Source organism: Dama dama, chromosome 27 (assembly GCF_033118175.1).
Source record: "Dama dama isolate Ldn47 chromosome 27, ASM3311817v1, whole genome shotgun sequence".
Lineage (NCBI taxonomy): Eukaryota > Metazoa > Chordata > Mammalia > Artiodactyla > Cervidae > Dama > Dama dama.
Genome location: NC_083707.1, coordinates 46,909,533 through 46,931,256, shown reverse-complemented (window position 1 = coordinate 46,931,256; position 21,724 = coordinate 46,909,533). Strand labels below are relative to the sequence as shown.

The 21,724-nt window shown below is 37.1% G+C and overlaps 1 protein-coding gene across 8 annotated transcripts in view; it reads left to right on the top strand.

Moving 5' to 3' along the window:
* Nucleotides 1-21,724, top strand: part of PIAS2 (protein inhibitor of activated STAT 2) — a 99,701-nt gene that overhangs the window by 18,138 nt on the left and 59,839 nt on the right. For all 8 annotated transcript variants that reach the window (XR_009690780.1, XM_061130862.1, XM_061130856.1 and 5 more), the window contains exons 2-3: nt 13,833-14,307; nt 20,486-20,570. Coding sequence is in view for 7 of the 8 variants with exons in the window: in XM_061130862.1 (XP_060986845.1) it covers nt 13,833-14,307; nt 20,486-20,570 (560 nt within the window). In the remaining variant the exon portion in view is untranslated. The remainder of the gene's footprint in view (nt 1-13,832; nt 14,308-20,485; nt 20,571-21,724) is intronic.

Sequence of the window (21,724 nt, the reverse complement as noted above, 5' to 3'; positions counted from 1 at the left end):
TCTGCATCTTTTGAGAGGGTCGTATGTTTTTCTTCTGTTAACTTAACGTGATGAAATACACTGATTTGTTTTCTAATGTTTAAACCAACCTTGTATTTCGAATATTGAGTCAACCCTGTCTGTCCCTTTTTTCCATTATTGGACTCAGTTTGAATATAGTTAATGTACAGTTTTGTCTTTAATAATGAGTAATATTTCCTTATAATTTGGAGGAGTTTATGTGAGATTAGAAAGATTTGTTTCTTGAGTGGTTGGTAGAACTTCCTTGTAGAATTGGGACACATCTTAATCACTGATTCAATTGCTTTGGTTATAGGATTACTCATATTTTCAATTTTCAAACTGATTTTGGTAGATTATACTTTAATAGGAAGTTGTCCATTTCATCCACATTCTTGAGTTTATGGCAATAAATTGTTAGTTTCTTATTTTGTAGTTAATGTCCTTTTAATCTTTTTTTTAGTGCTGCCTTTTTCTTAGTTTTAAAAGCTAAAAATGCCAATTTTTTTTTTTTTTAAAACCTTTTCAAATAATCAAGTTTGAGTCTTTTATATGCTCTTTAACGTATCCTTTCCCTACTTAATTTCTGTTCTTTTTTCTGTTTCTTTTCTTTATACTTCCTTTGGGTTTATTTCTATTTTTCTAATTTCTTTAGTTGGATGGCTTGCTTATTCATTTTCAGCATTTTAAGACATTTAAGGTCATGAATGTCTATGTATTTGCTTTCCCTGAATCACACACGGGATGAATTCTTAATTTATGAGCTCTTTAAAAGTTTTACTTCCGGAGGACTTCCCTGGTGGTCCTGTGGCTAAGACTCCAAGCTCCCAATGCGGAGGGCCCTGGGTCTCCCCCTGGTCAGGTCACTAGATCCTGCGTGCCACAAGTAAAGATCCCAGGTCCTGCAGCTAAGACTTGGTGCAAATAAATAAATAAAAATATTTTAAAAGTTTTATTTCTAAACAGCTGGCATTCTCTTAGTTAATTTGGTTATTGATTTGTAATTGTGGCTGGGCAACTTGATCTATGTGGATACAGTCCTTGGAAATCTGTTGAGACTTTTTGTATTTGGAGAATTTTTTTGTATTTGAAAAGAGTGTATTTTCTAGTTGTTGGTGCAAAATTTTATATGTCTATTATTAGTCTTGTTAATTCTGTTAGAATCTTGTATCTTTGTTTTTTAAGAGTAGATATTGTTCTTCTGCTAGAATTATTTTTTCAATTTTCTTTGTAGCTTATATCAGCTTCTAAAATTGTTACTAGTACATAAAAGTTTAAATTTACCATATTGCTGTTGAATTGAAACTTTTACTCTCTGTAGTTCCTCTTTATATCTAGTGATGCTTTTTCTGTTACATACTGTTGTTTGATATTAACATACCTATTATTTATTTATTTATTTTTGGGTCAGCTGATTCTGCCTGACTTTGAAAATTTCCCCTCCCCCTACATTTTTGTTCTTTTATTTTAGTTTTATCTCTTATGAGTGTCATGGTATTGGATTAAAAAATGACTCTGATGTAATAATGTTGATCTTTGTACTTTATAATTAATTTTTTTATTAAGATAATTGTTAATTCACTGACAGTTGTCGGAAGGAATACAGGGGCATCAGAGACATCCATGTCCTCTTTATCCAGGTACCCCGTTGATAATGTCTTGCAAAACTGTAGTACAATATCACAGTCAGGCTATTGACATTGACACAAGGTACAGACCATTTCCATCACCACAAGCATCCTTCATATTATTGTCTTTATAGCCACACCTATTTGCTTTACATCCCCTTAATCTCTGGGATCCACTCATTTTTTTCTTCATTTCTGTGATTTTGTCTTTTCAAGAATGTTATATAAATGGACTCATATACAAAGGTGACCACCTTTTGAATTTTTTTTTTTTTTCACTTAACATAATTGTCTAGAAGCTAATCTATGTTGTTAAGTGTATTAGTAGGTTATCCTTTTTTCTTGCTGAATCATAGTCTGTGGTATGGATTTGTTTAACTGTGTACCTGTAGAAAAAGTTCTGGGTTGTTTATACAGTTTTTGCTAATATGAATGAAAGTGCAATGAAGATTTATGCATGGTTTTTTTCTTTTTTTGATGTAAGTTTTCATTTCTCTGGGGTAAATGCCCAGGAGTGCAGTTGTTGAGTTGTGTGATTGTTGTGTATATGGGTTTTTTTAAGAACTTACCAAGCTGTTTTCCAGAGGGGCTGTTCCATTTTACATCCCTTCAAGCAATGTATGGAATGATCCAGCTTCTCGAGAGCCTCCTTGCCAGCATTTGGTATATCACTGCTTTTGATTTTGGCCATTCTGGTGTGTATCTTAGGTGGTACCTTAGGTTTTAATTTGCACTCCCCTAATGGCTTGCCTGGAGAATCCCACGGACAGAGGAGCCTGGTTGGCTACAGTCCACGGGGTCACACAGAGTTGGACACGACTGAGCGACTTCACTTGGTGGCTAATGATACTGATAGTTTCGTTCGCTTATTTTCCATCTCTGTATCCTGTTGGTGCAATGTCTCTTCATGTCTTTTGTCCTTTTTTCTAATTCGATTTTTTTTTAAATTAATTAATTTGTTATTTATTTATTTTCGGCCATGCTGGATCATCGTCATTGCACTCGGGCTTTCTCTGATTGCTGTGAGGGGGCTCCTCTCTAACTGTGCTGCCGTGGGCTTCTCAAACTGCAGCGGCCTCTCTCATTGTGGAGCAAGGGCTCTAGAGCGCGGGCTCAGGAGTTGTGGTGCCTCGGCTTAGTTACCCTCTGGCATGTGGAATCTTCTTGGACCAGGGATTGAACCTGTGTCACATGCAATTGGCAGGTGAATTCTCAACCACTGGACCACCAGGGAATCCCTCCTATTGGGTTTTGAGAGTTCTAGATATATTCTAGATACTAGTTCTTTTTGGATACAGATATTTTCTCCAAGCCTGTTGGTTGTTTTCATCCTTTTAACAGGATCGTGGAAGAGCACAAGTTTTTAATTTTGATGAAGTTCAGTATATTATTTTTATTCCTTTTGTGATTCTTCCTCAGTGTCAAGTCTAAGAACTGTTTGCTTATCTCTAGATCGTGATTATTTTCTTCTAAGTTTTTTCCCCCGTAAGTTTTATAGCTGTATCCTAATACTTATGTGTATGACCCATTTGGAGTTTTTTTTTGTATAAAATGTGAGACTTAGGTAGAAGTTCATTTTTTGGTCTATGGCGATGCAGTTGCTCCAGCATCATTTGTTGAGAGGCTGTCTTTTCTCCGTTGAGTTACTTTTGCACCAGCATCAAAAGCTATTTGGGTGTATTTGTGTAGCTCTATTCCTGCGTTCTCTGTTCTGTGCCACTGACCTCTACTTCTCCCTCTCTGCCCATCCTACAGTCCTGAATACTAAGCTGAATTATGAAATGGGATAGACAGATTCCTCTCTCTCTGATTTTCTGATTTTCAAAACTGTTTTAACTCTTCTAGTTCCTTTGCCTTTCCATACACATTTTAGAATAGCCTCATGTATATCTATAAAACGTTTTGGTGAGATTTGGGTAGGAATTGTGTTAAATCTGTGTCTTGACAGAGGGAAAATTGATTTTGTTGTTTTGTTGCCTGTTCCAGTGCACAAGGGATCCATTTATTTAGCACTTTTTAGACTTCTTTCATTATTAGTGTTTTGTAGTTTACAGCATACAAGACCTGTATGTGTTTTGTTATATTTTTGAATATACATATTTTCATTTTCTTTGGAGCAATTGTAAATAGTATTGTGTGTTTTACTTATTTCCACATGTTCTTTGTTAGTATATAGAGATGTGATTGTATTTGTGTGTTGGCTTTTGTATCCTGTGACCTTGCTGGACTCAGTTGTTAAATCTCTCTCTCTCTCTTTTTTAACAGTTCAAAAATTTTTTTCTCACTTATTTGTTTGGCTGTGTCCAGTCTCAGCAGTGGCACTCGGGGTCTTTCGCAGCGGCGCACAGGCTCTCTAGTTGCAGCTAGTGCATGTGGGCTTAGCAGTTGTCACATGCGGGCTTGGTTGCTCCATGTCGTGTGGGATCTTAGTTCCGTGACCAGGGATTGAACCTGTGTCCCTGCATTGTAGGGGGGATTCTTAACCACTGGAACCATGAGAGAAATCCCCAGTTATTAATTCTAGTAATTGTTTTGCAAACTCCTTGGGATCTGCCAGTACAGGCAGCTTTATTTTTTTCTTTCGATAATTCTGTCTTTTCTTTTGTCATCTTATTCCACTTGCTAGGATTTCCAGCACATCCTTGCCTCATTCCCAGTCTTTGGGAGAAGCAAGCATTCTTTTTTTTCACCATGAACTATAGTTGTTTTTGTAGGTACTTTTTGTCAAGGTGAGGTGGTTCTCCTATATTCCTCTTTTTCTGAGAAGTTTTATCATGAGTGGTTGTTGAATTTGCCACATGCTTTTTTTCTTCATTGATGCATGTATATATACATACATACACACATAATCATATGATTTTACTTAAGTGTTAACATGGCGTACTTCAGTGATTTCAGACATTGAGCCAACTTTATATGGCTGGAGTAGACACTTGACTTGGTCTTGGTATTCTTTTTACATATTGCTGAAGTCTGTTTGCTAATACTCGAAGATTTTAGCATCTACAGTTGTGAAGGATGTTGGTTTTACTTTCATTTTTTTGTACTGATTTTGTTTGGTTTTGGTATCAGGCTATTACTAGCTTCATAAAATAAATTTGGGTACCTTTCATATTCTGTTTTCCGGAAGATATGTTGAATTGGTACTGATTCTTATTTAAATGTTGAGTGGAATTCTCTGGTAAAATGATATGGGTGTGGTAATTTTTTTTTTTTTTTTTTTTTTTTAGTTTTAAAATTAAGAGCTAAATTTCCTAATTAAAGGGAGTATTCAAATTATCTATTTCGTATTGGGTGAATTTTGGTAGTTTGATTTTTCAAGGAATTGATCCACTTCAACTCAGTTGACAAATTCATGTGTTGCGTTGTTCTTAGTATTCCCATATTTTTGATGCTGTGATTTCTGTAGTGATATCCCTAATGGCTATTTTAATTGGAAAATATTTCATTTTTATTTGTTGGGATTATTGATATTTATTTCTACACTTTGATTTTGAGCATCTTACTTTTTCTGCATTTTTGTTTTCTCATCTATTTTCTTGCTGTCTTTTGGGTTTTTTCTCCCTCCCATGTTTTTCATGTTTTCTCCATTTTACTAGCTGTGAAATTCGTATTTTTTTTTTTTTTTTTTTGCTTTCTCACAAACTCTTGAAGTGTAATTAAATTTTCTCTTGAAACTTGAACATATATATATAAATCTAAAATTATTGTATTTTTCTTCCTTTGCTGTAGAATGCTTTAAACTGCTTACCACCTCTAGCAACTTGCAGGCATGCCATTTTGCCCAGCACTTCCGTCTTTTCTTCGCCTCACAAGTTTCATGTTACCATTTTTTCCAGTGAATGTTGTTCGGGCTGTCCCCCTCCCCCCCAGGTTTGTCAGTCCCTCTGCTCCCTATTCTGCTCTCATCCTTTTAGATTACCCTGGCTCAGCCTTGGTGGCTTTCACTTTCTGTTCAGTATGTTAGGCATGCTCTTCTCAGGATTTTGGCATCTGCTGTGTTCTGTGCCTTGCAATGCTTTTCATCTGATATCCATTGGTTGCTTTATTACTTGTTCAGTCACTTTCTCAGGCACATCTTCCTTTAAAATGGCAAATTCTCTACCTCTTCACTTCATTTCCTTTTTCCTCTATTTTTGTCTGTATTATTCATCACCACATGTCATATTTGTATTTTATTTCTTTGTTGTAAGTTTGATCTGTCAAAATTGGCTGAAATTTTACTATATTTATAACTGAAGTTGGGGGGAATTGACATCTTTTCAGCATTTTCTGTTTTCATCTAGTTGTTGTTCCGTCGCTCAGTCGTGTCTGACTCTTTGCAGCCTCCATGGACTGCAGCTTGCCAGGCTTCCTTGTCCTTCACTGTCTCCCAGAGTTTGCTCAAACTCGTGTCCATTGAGTCATTGATGCCATCCAACCACCTCATCCTCTGTCACCACCTTTCCTTCTGCCTTTAATCTTTCCCAGCATCAGGGTCTTTTCCAATCAGTCTGCTCTTCATGTCAGGTGGCCAGAATATTGGAGCTTCAGCATCTGTGCTTCCAGTGTATATTCAGGGTTGATTTCCTTTAGGAATGATTGGTTTCACCTCCTTGCTGTCCAAGGGGCTCTCAAGAGTCTTCTCTAGAACCACAGTTCAAAAGCGTCAATTCTTCAGGACTTAACTTTCTTTATGGCCCAGCTCACATCTGTACACGACTAGTGTGTCATGTCAAACCATGGCTTCAACTATATGGACCTTTGTTGGCAGAGTGATGTCACTGTTTTTTAATATGCTGTCTAGGTTTGTCATAGCTTTTCTTCCAAGCAGCATGCTTCTTGTAACTTCATGGCTGCAGTCACCGTCCACAGTGACTTTGGAGCTCAGGAACATAGTCTGTCACTGTTTCCATTGTTTCCCCACCTATTTGCCATGAAGTGATGGGACCGGATGCCATGATTTTAGTGTTTTGAATGTTGAGTCTTAAGCCAGCTTTTTCACTCTCCTCTTTCACTTTCATTAAGAGGCTCTTTAGTTCCTCTTTGCTCCTGCCATAAGGGTGGGTTGTAAAGCAGCAGAGACAACTCACAACATCAACAGTGCATTTGACCCAAGAACTGCTAATGAATGTATGGTGCAGTGATGATTCAGCAAGTTTCACAAAGGAAACAAGAGCCTTGAAGTTGAGGACTGCAGTGGCCAGCCGTTATAAGTTGACAATGACCAGCTGAGAGCAACCCTCGAAGCTGATCCTCTTACAACTACGCAAGAAGTTGCCGAAGAACTCAGCATTGACCATTCTGTGGTGGTTCAGCATTTGAAGCAAACTGGAAAGGTGGAAAAGCTCATTAAGTGGGTGCCTCATGGGCTGACCACAAATCAGAAGAAGTCATCATTTTGAAGTGTCATCTTCTCTTATTCTACTGAGCAACAATGAACCATTTCTCAGTTGGACTGTGACGTGCAATGAAAAGTGGATTTTGTACAACAACTGGTGATGTCCAGCTCAGTGGTTGGACCAAGTAGAAGCCCAAAGCACTTCCCGAAACCAAACTTGTACCAAAAAAAGGTCCTGGTCACTGTCTGGTGGTCTGCTGCCAGTCTGATCCTCCACAGCTTTCTGAATCCCAGTGAAACCATTACATCTGAGAAGTGTGCTCAGCAAATTGATGAGATGTGCCGAAAACTGCAGCTCCTGCAGCCGGCATTGGTCAACAGAATGGGCCCAGTTCTTCTCCAGGGCAGTGCACAGCCAACACTTCAGAAGCTTAACGAACTGGGGACCAAGTTTTGCTTCATTCCCCGTATTCACCCTATCTCTCACCAATCTACTATCACTTCTTCAAGCATCTCAACCACTTTTTGCAGGCAAAATGTTTCCACAACCAGCAGGAGGCAGAAAATGCTTTCCAAGAGTTCCTGGAATCCTGAAGCATGGATTTTTATGCTACAAGAATAAACATTTCTCTTTGGCAAAAATGGGTTGATTGTAACAATTCCTATTTTGGTTAATAAAGATGGGTTTGAGCCTAGTTACAATGATTTAAAATTCACAGTCCAAACCATTTACTTTTGTATCAACCTAATAGCATTTATCTAGCTAATCATATGCATTTTTTTTGAGCCAATAAATCTTTTTGTGTTGTTTTCCTTCTTACTTTATCCATTTTCAGAGTACTAATGAGTTGGCTTCCCAGTGTTTTCTAAAGGATATCAGTGAGTTTTTTTAAGTTTCATTATTTAGAAATGATTTTTCATATATTTGATGTTTGAATCTGATGCAGTGTTAGTCTTTTTGCTGCTCACATCAGCTTGTCCTGGGCTGTTAGTTGTTTTCTGTGTCCTTCTGACAAGATTTTCAGTAGTCTTTGATAATTTGTTTTCTGGATAGGATGTTCTAGGCATGTCTTGTGCGTTTTCTGCCTCAGACTTGCAGTTAGACATTTCCTCAAGGAGCCTGAATTTTGTTTGGAAATGGTATTAGACCGCAATCTCTTTATCCTAGATTCAAACAAATGACTTTTTTTTTTTTGGTCTAACTGAGTATAGAATACTTTGAGATTAATAGAAAACTTGAATAGATAATGCCATATACCCCACAACCAGTTTCCCTTTGTTAAGCAAACTTTTTATTATGGAAACATTCTAGGTGACAAAGGTAGAGAATTCTCTGTGTATCCCATACCTTGCAGTTATCAGCTCGTGTCTTTTTGTGACCTCAGTCCTGTCCAGTCGTGTCTGTTTGTGACCTCATGGACTGCAGCTTGCCAGGCCTCCCTGTCCCTCACTATCTCCCGGAGTTTGCCGAAGTTCATGTCCATTGCATGGGTGATGTCATCCAGCCATCTGATTCTCTGATGCCCTCTTCTCCTTCTGCCCTCAGTCTTTCCCAGCATCAGAGACTTTTCCAATGAGTCGGCTGTTCATGTCAGGTAACCAAAATACTGGAGCTTTCATCATCAGTCCTTCCAATGAATATTCAGGGTTGATTTTCTTTTAAGATTAACTGGTTTGATCTCCTTGCTGTCCAAGGGACTCTGAGGTGTCTTCTCCAGCACCACAGTTGGAAGACATCAATTCTTTAAGACATCAATTCTTTAAGGTGCTCTGCCTTTTTTATGGTCCAGCTCTCACAACTGTATGTGACCACTGGGAAGACCAGAGCCTTAACTATACGGACCTTTGTAGGCAGTGTGATGTCTCTGCTTTTCAACACACTGTCTAGGTTTGTCATAGCTTTCCTGCCAAAAGCAATTGTGTATGTCCTCATCTACTCTCCCCAAATGATTTTAACAGAAATTCCGTGCACTTTATAGAAGTTCTGTCCGTAAATATTTCAGTATGTGACTGTAAGGACAGAAATCATTTTAACCAAGTAATTTATTGAATTTATCTTAAACCATTTTTATTTTCCTAGATTAAATTATATTTGGGTACTTTGAGGCTTTTGTGTCTGTACTCATAGGAAACATTAGTGTGTTACCAAAAGAGTCCTTCTCATCTGTCTTGGGAAATGACAGAATAGGTGGTATACTGGGTCCCTGTTTCATCAGGCTTTTCTCTGAAATTTTGGTTGGATGAGCGGACTCACCTGCTGAAGTTTGAAATACAGTAATATTTTAAAAGTTTGTGTTCAAGAGTTTTTTCCTTGTTTTTTTTTTTATTAGCATATATTTGATTTTCTGTCTCTTAAGCTCTTGAATAGTTTAAGAAACAAAATTCCATTTTTTCCTTGAAGAGGTAGAGGAATTTATTTACTAAGCTATCTGTTCTGGGCAGATAATTTTGGAAGTAGAGCAGGACAAAGATAATACTCCTTGAATCAGATTGAGTAACATATTTTTCTAGGAAATAACTTTGTCTTTATATAACAGCTTGTGCTGTTCTCTTAAAGAAATTTGCTTAGTATTTGTAGTCTTTATGTTTCTCTTCTCATTCTTAGGACTATATTTGTTTTCTTCCCCCTTTTCCAGACTGAATTTATAGACTTTTTGCATTTTGCTTTCTAAGTCATGTTTTCTTGTATCCTTTAATTTGTCACTCTTTTCAAGGGTGTGTTTGTTGTCAACTTTTTTTGCTTCTTGAACTGACTTCTTTATTTTAAATCTTGTACAAAAGGGAGGTATTTAGGAGATGATCCCCCAAGCTTAGACTTATTTCATAGGTTTTTAAAATGTAGTATTCTCTTTATTGTTTCTTTTAGTTGATTTTCAGTTTTGATTTTTTTAGGTAAGTAGTTATTTTTTATCAATGTGTTGTAAAGAAGAGATCCACATCAAATATTTCAAGTAAAATGGGATTTAATCATAGGGATTACATGATCTCACAGGAACTGAGGCCTTCTATGGCTTCTGGAATTGCATCTATCTTTCTAATTTGCCGTAGTAGTTTTTCTTACGGCATCAGCTCAATCATGCCTTTGATGGATTGATGATGTATCTGATTTTTTTAATGCATCCTTACTTACAAATGCAGGTGTAGATTGTTTTAATACTGTAGCTGGAAAAGGTGATATTAATGATGTGATTTGTTAGTTTGCCTCAGCAGCTCTTCTCCTTTCCCTATGTCATAGCAGATGGAGAATCTACAGAGCTGTATTGATCTTTACCATGACATCTAACCCACTAGAGCGTCCCCCAATTCTGTGCTTTTTTGGGTTCACATAGCACCGTCAACTTGCCTTCACTCCTATATGTAATGTTTCAGTTGTATAAAGTTCCAGCTTTACAGTTTTTTAAATAATTTTGACAATGAAAAAACTTGTTTTACATTTCTAGTCTTAATTGAAGGTCAGTTAACCTAGATTAGCTTTATTGAATCAAATTAGCTCTTCTTAGCAATCACATTATCTTTTTAAAAAATCAGTCATGCCGGCATAGTTCATAAATTTTCTTAAAGTCAGTCCACAAACACTGAGAAATTTCTCTGTCGCGCACACAGCAGTTGTAACTGAAGTATTAAGAGGGCAGACTTGGAAGCTGGCAGGATGAACTGGGTAAAATCCCCTTGAAAAGGAGTGTTATTAAAAAGACTGACATCAGAGGTTGGTGGAAAGCAGTAGCTGAAACCCATTTTTGGTAGTATTCATAGCAGGCTCACTTTACCTGATGACTGCTGAAATTGGTTGAAGACCGATATTTTTTTAAAAAGGCATAACTTGAAGAAGAAGTGGGATCCAGCGGTGTTTGCCAAGAAACACATATACATAGGAGTTGACTGATTAAGCTTCTTAGGGGATATCTTAATAGTAAATGCTAAATAAAGGGAGAGTTTTGTTGTTTTAAACTAGAAATTGATAACCAGAAAGATGGTGTGACTGCCGGTGTCCTGTCTTGGTGCCGGGACCTTCAGCTACTGAAAGCTGGTGTAAAGCTTTCCACGGGACACTGTGGACTCTCAAAGCCCTCGTCTTTGAGCAAAGGCCTGCAGTACGTTATCTTGGCAGCATTTTGCAGGGCAAGGGCTGCCCTGCCTCCTGTTGTTGTTTCCTTGCCCCTCTCCAAACCTGGGGATTTCTGTTTTGCTTCACAATACTGTAATTCTGCATTCTATCTCTTTATTCATTTTCATTTGTGTATTTACAATAGATGTTAGACCAAGTACATTAGCATTCTTTGCCAAATAAAGTTCCCATTGAAAATGAGTGTTGTGAGACCTCCCAGGAATTCGTTTTTGAGAGTCAAGCTCTAGAATGCCTTGTGGTCTATTTTATCATTTCGTAAAACAAGTTTCCTTAAAATGAAGAATTACCTGAAAATAAGGGTAAGGAGAGACACCATGAGTTCTGAGTTAGCTTGATCTCTTTATAAAGAATCACAGATATCTTTTATCTGTAGGACCGTCATTGTTGACTGTGGTGTTCGTGTTCTCCTAACAACTAGTTCAGCTGTCACTAACGTTAGTTGTTAGATTTACTGTTTGTGCTACTGTAGTATAAGCAGATTTCAGTTGACGAATTTTTTAAGATTGAGGACTTTGGGAAAGAGGCATTGCATTTCTTGCTTGGGAGGAAACTTCCTGAAAAGCTGTCATAGTCTTTATATGCTTGAAACTGTGACTCTTAACTGGTGTGCTACGAGATAGGCCAGAAATTCTTGTTTTCCATCTTTGTTGTCCTGAGCATAGGAGTTCAGTTCAATTCAGTCGCTCAATCGTGTCCAACTCTGACCCCATGGACTGCAGCAGCCAGGCTTCCCTGTCCATCACCAACTCCCAGAGCTTACTCAAACTCATGTCCATCGCATTGGTGATGCCATCCAACCATCTCATCCTCTGTCGCCCCCTTCTCCTTCTGCCTTCAATTTTTCCCAGCATCAGGGTCTTTTCCAATGAGTCGGTTCTTCGCATCAGGTGGCCAAAGCATACGGGTAGGGTAAGATAAATAAAATCTTCCTTTTACCCATGGGGGAAGTGAAGCAAATTAAAATATGATGATCATGGTACTTGTGATATATGTTGCTGTTAAGAGTATGATTTAGATCCATACTGTCCAGGGTGGTTGTTCCTCCACCTGTGTCTCCCTAAGCCCCCTCAGCTAGTCCAAACTGAGATGTACTCAAGTGTGAGATCACACTGGGTATTGAAAACTTTGTATGAAAAAAGATCTTGTTGACACTTAAAAAATAAATTATGTTTCAATTGCAACCACTTTTTACATGTTGAAATAATGCTTTTGATATATTGGATTAAATAAAGCGTATTATCAAAGTAAATTTAAAATGTATTTTAATGTCACTGGATAGTTTCAAATTATATATGTGGTTCCTATTTCTATTGAATTGTACTGATCAAGAATATAAAGTGTTTGCTGGGATTACAATTAATATTCTCTGACTTGTACAATTTGAAATTTGGAGACAGAGTATTTGAAGTAGAATTATGATACAGCATATACATTCAGATTACTTTGATATGTTTAAATTTATTTGCATTTTGGAAAACTGGCAAGTATTCCTAACAACTGTTTTAAATACCAAGAAGAGTTTTAGCAATTGTTCTTGGGTTATCAGTGACACTTAAAAGTGCAAAACAGAGGCATTATTATGAGTCACTGCCAACCGTAGTGTGGCCCCTGCATACTCACCAGATTGAATAGGCATCCCAGGCAGCTATAGAGTGTGTATTGCCGAGGAGGAGGGCTGGTCGGTTTCAGAAAGGGCCTTTGGACAACTCAGGTCTTACTCCTCTTTCCGGGCAGATGATGCTTGTACGGCACAGGTGGAACTGACCCCAGTGTGGTTTACCTCTGAGTTCAGAATTGACTGAAAATGACCTAAGTGGGTGGGTTTATGACGCAGTAAATGATAGGAAAAATTTACTAGGTTTGTTGAATAAATAAGGTGAAATGTGGAACAGAGCTATTTATAGCCTTCATTTTACACCATAGAGTTCTTGTTTTACACGTGACAATTTCAGTCATTTCAGGAGTTCGACTGCTGAATAAAGATGATGTGATTTTTATCTTTAGTATTTAAAAAAAAAAATCCTTATTTTCTTGGTGATTAAGTGAAGTTGCTCAGTCGTGTCCGACTCTTTGCGACACCATGGACTGTAGCCTACCACGCTCCTCCATCCATAGAATTTTCCAGGAAATAGTACTGGAATGGGTTGCCATTTCCTTCTCCAGGGAATCTTCTCAACCCAGGGATCGAACATAGGTCTTCCGCCTTGCAGGCAGACGCTTTACTGTCTGAACCACCAGGGAAACCCTGTTGTCCCTTAATATTGGAGTTGGGGTGAAAAATTTATAGGATTTTGGATTATAGTTCTGTCTTGATTTTGTAGATTTTTCCTGCTTAGCATCAGAAACTTTAGACGTACATTGTTGTAGAAACTTAATTTTTTTTGTTTAATTGGTGATAATACTGTAATAAATATTACACTGTGTATTGTACACTGTGAAAAGGAGTATTTTCATTGGTTATAGATTTCATAGTCAGACAGTGAAGTGGTCAACAGAAACCAACAGACCATAGATTTCCAAAACTGAGAACAGCAAAACATAATTAAAACCATAATGTGAATGTGATGGCGGGGAAGGGTGGTGATGGTAGAAACAGTTAACAATTGTAAGTGATATGTGAAAATGCTGATTACTAGCACATGCCAGTTGATATTAACAGAATGTTGGAAAAATCTGATTTTACAGTATATCTTAGATAGCGTTTTTATATGTTTGGGGCTGACTATTGGCTTACATCCTTTTTTTTTTTTCCTTTTAGAATATGGTTTCTAGTTTTAGGGTTTCTGAACTCCAAGTGTTACTAGGCTTTGCCGGACGGAATAAAAGTGGACGTAAGCATGACCTCCTGATGAGGGCGTTGCATTTATTGAAGAGTGGCTGCAGCCCTGCGGTTCAGATTAAAATCCGAGAATTGTATAGACGCCGATACCCGCGGACTCTCGAAGGCCTTTCTGATTTATCCGCAATCAAATCACCAGTTTTCAGTTTGGATGGTGGCTCCTCACCTGTAGAGCCTGACTTGGCTGTGGCTGGGATCCACGCGTTGCCTTCCACTTCAGTCACACCTCACTCCCCGTCCTCTCCTGTTGGTTCTGTGCTGCTTCAAGATACTAAACCCGCCTTTGAGATGCAGCAGCCATCTCCCCCAATCCCTCCTGTCCATCCTGATGTGCAGTTAAAAAACTTACCCTTTTACGATGTCCTTGATGTTCTCATCAAGCCCACGAGTTTAGGTAAGTTTCTTCTGGACAAGAGAGTAAATAAAGCAAGAGGGCTTCGACTATTAAGTAATGAATTGCTGTTAATATATAAAATCAAGGCATTAAAATGCCAAATGCTTAAATGTACAGGTAAAAAGAAATATGGGCAACCATGGCAAATCTGGCATAAAACTTAATTCGTTGATCAAATTTCCTTTTTACAGCTTAGAACTCAAGTTGCTTCAGTGTGTATACGAACAGACACAAATCGTATTTATTGCCTGGGATTCTGCCTTTTGATATTTTTGCTGTTTTTATAGAGACTTAGTTTCTGTTCAACATGGCTTTTAAAACTGTTTTTTTCAAGAAATAAATCTTTTTTACTTAAATTTTTCCTAAAGTGACAGTGTTTGCCACATTTTTTAGCTTTTTGTTTAATAACCGGTGACTGTGCAGAAAATGTAGTAAATTTTATATTGTTAGACATTGATACATGTGACTCCAACAAATTTTTACCTCAATTGATGACTTCCGTGCTGTAATGGCATAATTTCCTGCTGGCTAATGAAATTATTTACAGAGGTATTTGAATTTGTTGATAAATTGTTTGGGAAATGACATTTCATAGTTAGGCTGGGAGATCATTTTCCTGTCCATCCTAGGAAAAACACTTTTTTTGTTTCAAGTCATTTGAAAACTCTCTTAAATATATTAATATGCTTTTTTCATTTTGTATAGGATTATACTTGTACATCTTGGTTGGGCTAGAAGGGAGTTTTGAGGTTAATGGGGAGGTAAATGGGGTCAGTGTGGCTCCTTATGTTGTTTTGTTTAGCACAGCTGAACCAGGCAGGTAGAATAATGTATTTTATCTCTTCATTACATTCATTCTGAAATAAGGACTCTGTATTTGTTCATGTTTTATTGTTTGTACAGTCCTGTGAGCAGAATTATTGCATCATAGAGTGAGGACTCCTGATAACATTGTGCTAGGTTAGTTTCCAGTACAACTGTGCCAGTGTGAATTCCACGAAGTGAGAGACTGTCTCTCATTGCAGTTTTTCTTCCAACTTTTATCTTGTTTAGATTTTTCATTTCTATAATTAATAGCAGGAACAAACATCTAAAATGTGTATTACCTAACTGTGTTTCTGTTATGGTTTTACTTTCATTTTTAACTTCTTTTTTAACCAGGTTCGTTGATCTGGTTAAAATGTTTCCATAATTTATTTCTCCTTTTTTCATGGTTTTTGATTTGTATCAGTGCATATGTAGTATCGTTCACATGTTTCTTAGCAATCACTATAAAATTATTTCTTTGTGTTTGGAGAAGGATTCAGATTAGTAGTGTGTGTAGGTGACCCTGCCTCCAGGGACTCCTCAGGAATATGGCTAAAGGCAGGACTGAGAAGAAGAGGCCGTCTGGGGTCCTGATTCCACTGGAAGGTTGAGTGCCTGGAAGGAAGACGGCTGGAGATGGAGAGATGATGCAGCAAGGTGTCTTCTCTGCCCCTGGCATCCGTGGGGCACCAGGCAGCGAACTCTGAAGAGGCTTCATGGAGTGCTTCGCGTTTCATGCTTTCCCTGTGTTCAGAAACAGAAATAGGAATTTGGTTACTTTTCCATGTTCTTCATAGGTTTTTCTTTCATTAACCTTCGTAAGGTTAAAGGAAGGTAATAGGCTTTTTATAAATTTACTAAAATTTTTGTATCTTGTGTGACTTAATAATGATGTTAATAATACTGGAGGCATTTTGTGTTGAAGAGTGATTAAGAAGAAAACCTGCCTTTTGCTCATAACTTACATTAGAATGTAAGACATACATGTAACCTCAGGACTTATAAAATAATCTTTTGCTCCTGAGCTAAAAAATTGTCGATGCATGTATTTTTCAAGAGTCCTGCTTATCGTTGTTTCTGTAAACTTTATAAACTGATTTCTTGTTTTAAAACAAGGCTTAAACATTTCCTTATCCTGCTTTCCTTAAGAAAGAAAAGAAAACAATTTTCTTAATGTATATATTCTTAGATTCATAAAACAGTGATCTAAAAAAAGGCTAGTGTCATACTGTCTAAGGCAATGCAGTGACATTCAGGAATTGCTTTTAAGTTTTAATGATTTGGTTATATCATGTTGAAAATACTTGTAAAAATGAAAATTTTGGGTAAATCCATTTATTTGGAACACTATTATGGAGAAACCTACTTACATTTGGGAAATGAGAAGTAGAAAGCGTTATGAATTGAAAGAGATCCAAAACCGTATTTCAGAGCACATATTCTTGACATCCATATTCTTGATTTAATATATAGTTGATTAGATGATTTCTAAGCCATCAACATATTGTTGAGCAGGAATTAATTAACAACATTGGAAAGACTGGAAGAGCCCTCATAAGAAAAAAAAAAAAAAAACCGAAAAGTCAAAAAATGTTACAAAACCTCTTGGGAGCATTGAAACCAATAGCCTCTTAGTATTGAGGGATTCGCTGTTACAGCAAGGTGCATCTGTAGATGCTAAACAAAACTGTCATGACAAATACATTTTACTTAAGAAGATACATTATTATATAGTTTTGCAATTTGGTATTATTTCTATTAAAATTAAAAAAATTAGCATTTAAAATGATAGACTGTTGCATCTAAAAAGTGTGAGTGTATACAATAATACTATATGAATTTCCCTATAGCTGAGGTTTTACTGTAACAAATGAACTGTCCCCTAATCTGAGAACAAGTTAATAAAATCTCCCTTCTCCCTTAAATAGCTGCTCTCATTTGCTTTTGCTTTCACTGGCAGTATTTTTGTCTTTTGTTTTTTTTCCCCCTATTTTCTGTTTCTTCTTTTTTTTTATTCTTTTGATGATGAAATCCTTTCTTGTTAAAAAATTTGTGTATATTCAGTCTGTATAAAAGAATATATTAAAGACATTGTTATAAAGGATATCTCTGAATGAAAACCTGTGAAACCACTACCCATTTTTTAGGAAAGGAACATTGCCAGTGTCTTTGAAACCTTCTTGCCTTTTCCTCTTTGAGTTAAATCAGTGTTCTGGATTTCTGTTTCCTCTTGCTTGTTTTACCATGTATGTGTGAGAAAAAGTAATGTTCAGTTAACTTGCTTTTGAAATGTATATGTGGTATACTGTGTATATATTCTTCTGTGACTAGCTCTTTTTGTTCATTCTCTTTTTAAGCATCTGTATGTTGATGTGTCAGACTGTTTAATATTATGAAATTCCTTCAAAATATTGAGTCTTTGATTCCTTAAAGTTTCTTCACTTTGTTTTTCAGTTTACAAAAGTAATTTATGCTAGTAATTGATAACTTCAGACATGGAAGCATAACAGAAAGGAGAAGTCCCTCATAGCCACAGTTATTACACAGCTAGAGTCATTATCAGTAATTAACTGTTTCTCTGGCATATTATGTCATCTTTTTTCTCATTTAAAAAAATTCTCATTTTTCTTTGTTAAAAATGCCCTTTTTTTACCACAGAGCCACTGTGCCACTTTTCTGGTGGAGGGACAAGGGCATTATTCTACTTGAATCTACTGTGAAAAGCACCTTCTGGAGTTCTGTGCTGTGACAGTCTTAACTGTATCTCTTAGAAATAAATGATGCATCTGAGGATGATAGTAGGTCTGTTATCTTGTAGATGTACCACAGATGAACCAGTGTTCTGTTCATGTACGTTTTCAGTTATTATTTATTCAGAAGTATTTTCATGTATAACATGTCTTGGGGCACTGTTCTTGCAGTCTTATAGCCATTGCTGCTGTGAGCATTTTTGCATGTGTTTCTGAATACTCGCACTGCATATTCACAAAGTGTAAATGCCTTGATGTGAATTTGTTGGGTCAGGGAGTATGTAATATTTTGATATTCAATTTTTGCAGAGAAGTTTGGCAGTTGTTTGAAAAGCATTGTACCAGTTTCTACTTCCAATAATGTATGAATGTGTTATTTTCCTTATACCTTATCAGCATTGTATTGTTGGCTTTTTAATCTTTGTAATCTGGTAGGTGACAGAGTAATAAAGGTCAGTATCTTTTCATAGTATTAAATTTCTGAATATTAGGAAATACTCATTAAGCCTCTAGGTGCAGTTAACAGTTAATGGACTTCCCTGATGGCTCAGTGGTAAAGAATCTGCCTACACAGGAGACGTGGCAGAAGCTGTGGGGTTTGATCCCTGGATCTGGACAATACCCTACGAAGGGAATGAAAACCCACTCTAGTATTCTTGCTTGGGAAATCCTATGGACAGGGAAGCCTGATAGACTACAGTCCATGAGGTTGCAAAACAGTTGGACACAACTTGGCAACTAAACAGCAACAGTAACAAAGTGATATGCACATTAATGTAAAGCCATTAAAATATAATCTCATAACAAGTGTGTAATGAGGGTTTAATTGGATATGGTCATGTAGCCTAATTGTAGAGAAGTCAGAAGTATGGCGTGGGCTTTAGGAATTTTACTATTTAATTGGAGAGAATGTTAAGGTGACGGAAAAGTAGCAAGCAGTTATATGCTTGTATGATGAAACCCTATAATTTGTGAACCTAAAGCTTAAATATTGTATTGGCCTAATGAATGGGAAAGTTAATCAAGACTTCTTCGAGTAAGAGTGGTAACTTGAGGGAGCTTTGAAGGATGAATGTGCCTGCTCTGAATCGGTGCAGTTTATGGGAGAGTAGACATCAAGAAAAGAGAGATCTGAGTAGTCAAAGGAGTAGAAGTAAAAATGGCACAGTTCTGAGGCCTGATAGTGAAGAAACTGCTTTGAATAGAGCAGGACTTAGGGAGACATTGCAGATGTAGGTTTGCTAGGAACGACATTGTCATGGAGGTCCTTATAAATAAGGCACTGTGAACATGGTTCATTCAGAGATAAGATGATCTTAGCATTTTTCAGCGGGGGAACGATGATGAAGAAGTTTTACGAAGTATGACCAGCTCTGCACTGCTGTTCTGATGAGGGACCAGCAGGGAGGCAGGGCTGCCCCTTCATTTGTACAAAGTGATTCTAGGTTTTGGGGAGGATGGTGGTGGTGAAAATAGGAGGCAGTTGATGAGAAAATTAAAAAAGCAAATCAAAACAACAGAACTTAATGAAGAACTGGTTACAGGGGTGAAGATGAAGGACTAAAGGGAAGGAAAGGAGTGATTTCTGTGATTGAACAATTGGTTAACAAGTCTCCTCACTCAATTCTGAATTAAAGCCACTGTTTTACAGGAAGCATGAATACTCAGCACTCTGCCCTCCCCAAATGATCTTTGTAGCTGATGTATTTATAGGGTGAAAAGTATTTTAGTATTAAACATCACTGATGATAATTAATATGACTGTTTTTGTAGATGAAATTCAGGTGATTCAAGTTTGCTATATTCTGTTTAAATCTCATAAAATTTGAAAAATTTTGGTGTGTGCATAGGAGGATTATTTTAAAATGTTCTCATAAAGCAATCTTTAGTGATAATTGTAACCGATTGATTATTGGAATTTAGATGCGTATTCAGTCAAGTGTTCATTGAAGGCATTCATTGTTTAAATGAGTACTAGAACATAATTGAATAATGGGTCAGTGTAAAACTATGAAAAGTTCTTTGTGAAGAAAATACATGTCAATTTTTAAAAATGCACTTCTGAAGAATGACTTCATTAGATAACCTTTTTTAACTACAAAATCTTCTGTATGCTGAAAATTATTTATGTCTTAATAACTCTCCCAACTTAGAAGTTTCAGAGTTTTAAATTTTCTCTTAAATGAGTGCTCTGTGTATGTAATTGAGTACAAAGTGTTGAAAACAAAACACAACAAAGAAAGAAACAAAACAAACAAAAACTCCTGAATCTTGACTCGAGTTCTCCTGGGGAGAGTTTTTTTTTACTTCCTCAGACTTTTCATTGGAAGATACTGTAGTCAAGGATGAAATGTAATAATTTTGAAGGGTTGTGTTTTATTTTGATTATGATTAGAGTATTACAATAAAGAATGGTAAATGTTTAAAATTGAACCTGCTTTAGAGTGACCTTCCTTTCATGATTCCAAGATGCATGTAACTCAGTACTTTATTTTGGTGTGTTTTAACAATAAAAATTTCAAAATTTGGCAGAGTCTTTATCAGAAGTGCCTGGTTATTGTAGGTTCTTCTATTATTGAATTTGTTATTGGAATACTACCTTTCTTTTTTTTCCTCCCCAGTTCAAAGCAGTATTCAGCGGTTTCAAGAGAAGTTTTTTATTTTTGCTCTGACACCTCAGCAAGTTAGAGAGATATGCATATCCAGGTAAGAGGAGTTTGGAATGTGTTTTCTGGGATGTTGGTGTCTTAGTCTGCTCTGCCTGCTATAGTAGAGTGCCACAGATGGGGTGGCTTAAACAACAGAAATTTTTCTTCTCACATTTCAGGGGACTTGAAGTCCAAAAGTAATTGACAGATTTCATTTCCTCTGAGGCCTCTCTCCTTGGCTTGCGTTGCAGGTGGCTGCCTTCTTGCTGTGGGCTTCTTCACATGGCCTTTCCTCTGTGTGCCTGTGTATTCCTGGTGTGTCTTCCTCTTCTTATGAGGACAGTAGTCCTGGTGGGTTAAGGCTCCACCCTTGGGACCTCATTTAACCTTAATGACCTCTTTAAAGCCCCGACTTATAGTCACATTGGGAGTTAGGGCTTCAGCATATGAATTTTGGGGGGACACAATTCCATCCATAACAATTGAGCCATTTCTCCTTAAGTAAGCATAGTATACTTTGACTAAGGTTAGGCAGATATTTAATAAATACTTTGGAACCAGACATCTTGGAGTGTGAAGTCAAGTGGGCCTTTGGAAGCATCGCTACTAACAAAGCTAGTGGAGGTGATGAAATTCCAGTGAGCTATTTCAAGTCCTAAAAGGTGATGCTGTTAAAGTGCCACAATTAGTATGCCAGCAAATTTGGAAAACTCAGAAGTAGCCACAGAATTGGAAAAAGTCAGTTTTCATTCCAGTCCCAAAGAAGGGCAGTGCCAAAGAATGTACAAACTGCTGCACAGTTGCACTCATTTCACATACTCAACATCCTTCAAGTAAGGCTTCAGCAGTATATGAAATGAGAACTTCCAGATGTACAAGCTGGATTTACAAAAAGCAGAGGAACCAAAGATCAAATTGCTAACATCCGTTGGATCATAGAAAAAGCAGGAGAATTCTGGAAAAACATCTGCTTCATTGACTACACTAAAGCTTTTGAATGTGTAGATCACAACCAACTGTGGAAAATTGTTAAAAGAGATGGGGATACCAGGCCACCTTACCTGCCTCCGGAGAAACCTGTATGCAGCTCAAGAAGCAACAGTTAGAACCACACATGGGACAACACATTTGTTCCAAATTGGGAAAGGAATATGTCAAGGCTGTATATAGTCACCCTGGTTATTTAACTTATATGCATACATCATGTGAAAT